General features: G+C 35.1%; 1 protein-coding gene across 1 annotated transcript; it reads left to right on the plus strand.

The window, feature by feature from the left end:
• The first annotated feature begins 282 nt into the window (after positions 1–282).
• LOC143604117 (uncharacterized) lies at positions 283–2703 on the plus strand. The gene is made up of 7 exons (XM_077080696.1): positions 283–615; positions 691–841; positions 946–1298; positions 1366–1498; positions 1568–1878; positions 1954–2089; positions 2255–2703. The coding sequence occupies exons 1-7, from the start codon at positions 283–285 to the stop codon at positions 2701–2703; spliced, it is 1866 nt and encodes a 621-aa protein (XP_076936811.1).
• Positions 2704–3207: the final 504 nt, after the last annotated feature.

A 3207-nucleotide genomic window follows, 5' to 3' on the forward strand; every position in this document is an offset into this window, starting at 1 on the left:
GTAAACAAGTCTAAAAGTATTAAAAATTAGGCTTTTAATCACCAATACCTGGTCAAAACACAAAGGCGTCATCTTAAGAAGGTTTAAAGCCTTGGGAATAGCTGAATTTGTTAATGAATCAAATGTAAGAGAGAAATATCTACATTCGGATATTGTATTAAGGTTTTTGGTTTTGATCTTGTGCGGTTTCATGGGACCTGTAATACTATTGTTTTTCCTACTTGAAATGATAAGGTTAACTTTTTGCAGATACATAGTTTGATCATATTTTTACTTGGGACAATGGGTAGTCAAATTCCCAATGGCAATGACCGATCAAGAACTTACTGGACTCCATCGATGGAGCGGTATTTTGTAGACCTAATGTTGGAGCATATGCAAAAAGGCAATAGGGTTGGGCATACGTTCAAGAAACAAGCTTGGAATGATATGCTTCTTGTCTTTAATGCAAAATTTGGATCACAGTATGATAAGGATGCGCTGAAAAGTCGTTATACAAATCTGTGGAAGCAGTTCAATGATATTAAAAGTATGCTTGGCCAAGGTGGCTTTTCATGGGACGAAGCTCGAAGTATGGTGGTTGCAGAGGACTATTTTTGGGATGCTTACATCAAGGTGCATACCAAGTTATAAAAAACAATTTTTTAATAGTATAATTATATTTCTGCTTATTATGGTGAGTATATATAGGCTCATCCAGATGCACGATCATACAAGACAAAATCAGTGCAGAATTTCGGTGATTTATGTTTGATATATGGGTATACAACTGCTGATGGAAGATATAGTCGTTCTAGTCATGATATTGATATTGATGATGAAGTCCCTGGAGTGAATTTAGGTGTGTTTTTTTTATCTATCGTAAACCATATTATCAAAAAATATTGTTATGAAATATGAAAATACTGTGAAGTATTTGTCACCATATGATTTTCTGTTTTGAAGGCGATGGGCTAGGAACTCCAACTCCTTCAACTACTGATCGGTTAAGGACAGAATGGACATTAGCCATGGATCGGTTTTTCACCGATTTGCTTTTAGGCCAGCAAGAAAAAGGCAATAAACTTAATAGTAATAATAATAATTCATACACCAAAGAAGCATGGACTGAGATGCTCAATTCCTTCAATGAGAAATTTGGGCCCCAACATACGAAAAGGATTTTGAGACATAGATACAAGAAACTGTTCAAGTATTATACCGATATAATGGTTTTACTCAAACAAGATGGTTTTTCGTGGGATGCAAAGCAGCAAAAGGTAGCTGCTAACGATGAAGTTTGGGATGCTTACATAAAGGTATTACATTGATTATTTAACATTTATAAGTTATAACAATCATTATTCATTTATGGTTTGCTTTCAGGCTCATCCACAGTCACGATCGTATAGAGCAAAATCTTTGCCAAATTATAAAGATTTGGAGTCAAATTTTGGAAGTGGCGTCATTGATAAATCTCAAAGTAATAACTTGGATGAAGATCTAGGATCCAAGACTGGTAAGTGAACTTTTTAACAAAAATGTTTATTTTTAGAAGACTAAAAATAATTTGTTATATTTTTTGTAGGTGGTGATCGGTCGCGAACACATTGGACTCCACCAATGGACTGTTATTTGATTGAGTTATTGCTAGACCAGGTTAATAGAGGCAACAGAAATGGGCAAACATTTATGGCTCAGGCTTGGATTAACACGGTCAAGTCATTTAATGACAATTTCACTTCTAACCATGACAAAGATGTTTTGAAAAATCGATACAAACATTTGAAGAAACAGTATAAGGACATCAATACCCTTTTAGGGGTAGAGGGATTTTCATGGGATGATGAACGGGAATTGGTGGCAGCCGAAGATCATGTTTGGGATGCTTACATTGAAGTAAGCATTCATATTGCAGCTTACCTTGATTGGGTTTTGCTATATTATTTTTCTAAAAGTTGAAAATGTATGCAGGCACATCCCGATTCAAGATCTTACAGAGTTAAAACTGTGCCTAATTACCATAAGCTGTGTATCGTTTTTGGTCGAAATAGCTCTGAAGGCCGGTATAAGACACACTTGGCCAGCACTGTTACCGTCTCAAATACAGGTATGCATTTTTCATTTGAATTCATGGTAATTTTTAAAGTTTGAAAAAATATTACTTGTATTGGTATGCTTTATTTTTGTGACAATGGTCTTTTTTATGTTTTTGTTTTTAGGAACTTATTATTTTTGTCATTTTTAGTAAGTTATGTTTTAATCTATTTTGTAGCACAATGTAACAATGGGTTATTTTCCGAAGAAAAACATAATAGTAATTGGACAACCGACATAACAGCAAATTCAGATATTATTCCAATTGCTGAAAATCCTCAAACCCGACCTAAAGAACCTGTGACAACCGGCAATAAGAAAAGGGTAAAAAAGACGCCATTATGCTTAGAACATGGTGGGAAAGTGCAAAAAAAACAAAGTGATGATATAAATGAAGCTTTTACAGATATGGCAAATGTAGTTTCAAAGCTGGTGAACTGGAAAACCGAGAGGCATTATAGTCCAATAGAAACCGCAGTAGATGCACTTCAAGCTATACCCAACATAGATGATGATCTTTTGTTGGATGGTTGTGATATTCTTGAAGACGAGAAGAAAGCAAAGACGTTTTTAGCCTTGGATGCTTCATTACGGAAGAAATGGTTGTTGAGAAAGCTCGGACGCTAGTTTCGGTACATTTGATATGAGATTTCTTTAACTATTTGTTGGAGTTTTGAATGTTTGAATCATGGGTTGAAGTTAGAATTAGAATATTAGATTTTTTCATTCCTTTGGAATCTTAAAAGCGAAATTTAAAAGAATTATAGTTTCTTGCTTTTCATCATGGGTTGACTCCCTGTTGTATCTCCAAAGGATCATGAAGAAAGTCCAACCCGCTCACAACTCTGATGTATATCCTGAGGCATTAGAGCCACGTGAGAAATATGCAAACGATGATCCGACTTGCATAATTTTCACATTGGTTTTAATGACTCTGGATATCCATTGGAATTGTTAGCGGGTTGCATTTTCTTCATAATCCATTCGGAGATGCAACAAGGAGTTTACATCGTGGCACAAGAGCTCTAATATTTTATTAGATGAGAAGCACGAGGCCATGCTTTTGAGATGAATGGTGTGATATACACCATGCATACTTGCAAACAAGGATCATCTTTGTCAATTTTGTAG

This window comes from Bidens hawaiensis, unplaced genomic scaffold (genome assembly GCF_021521415.1).
Source record: "Bidens hawaiensis isolate Kalapana, Puna unplaced genomic scaffold, B.hawaiensis_p1.1 tig00063985_1, whole genome shotgun sequence".
In the NCBI taxonomy this organism is placed as follows: Eukaryota; Viridiplantae; Streptophyta; class Magnoliopsida; order Asterales; family Asteraceae; genus Bidens; species Bidens hawaiensis.

Coding starts and splice junctions, on each gene's coding strand:
- LOC143604117 (XM_077080696.1), top strand. CDS start 283: ATGGGTAGTCAAATTCCCAATGGCAATGACCGATCAAGAACTTACTGG. Junction 1,879..1,953: donor TTTGGGATGCTTACATTGAA/GTAAGCATTCAT, acceptor AAATGTATGCAG/GCACATCCCGATTCAAGATC. Junction 2,090..2,254: donor TGTTACCGTCTCAAATACAG/GTATGCATTTTT, acceptor TCTATTTTGTAG/CACAATGTAACAATGGGTTA.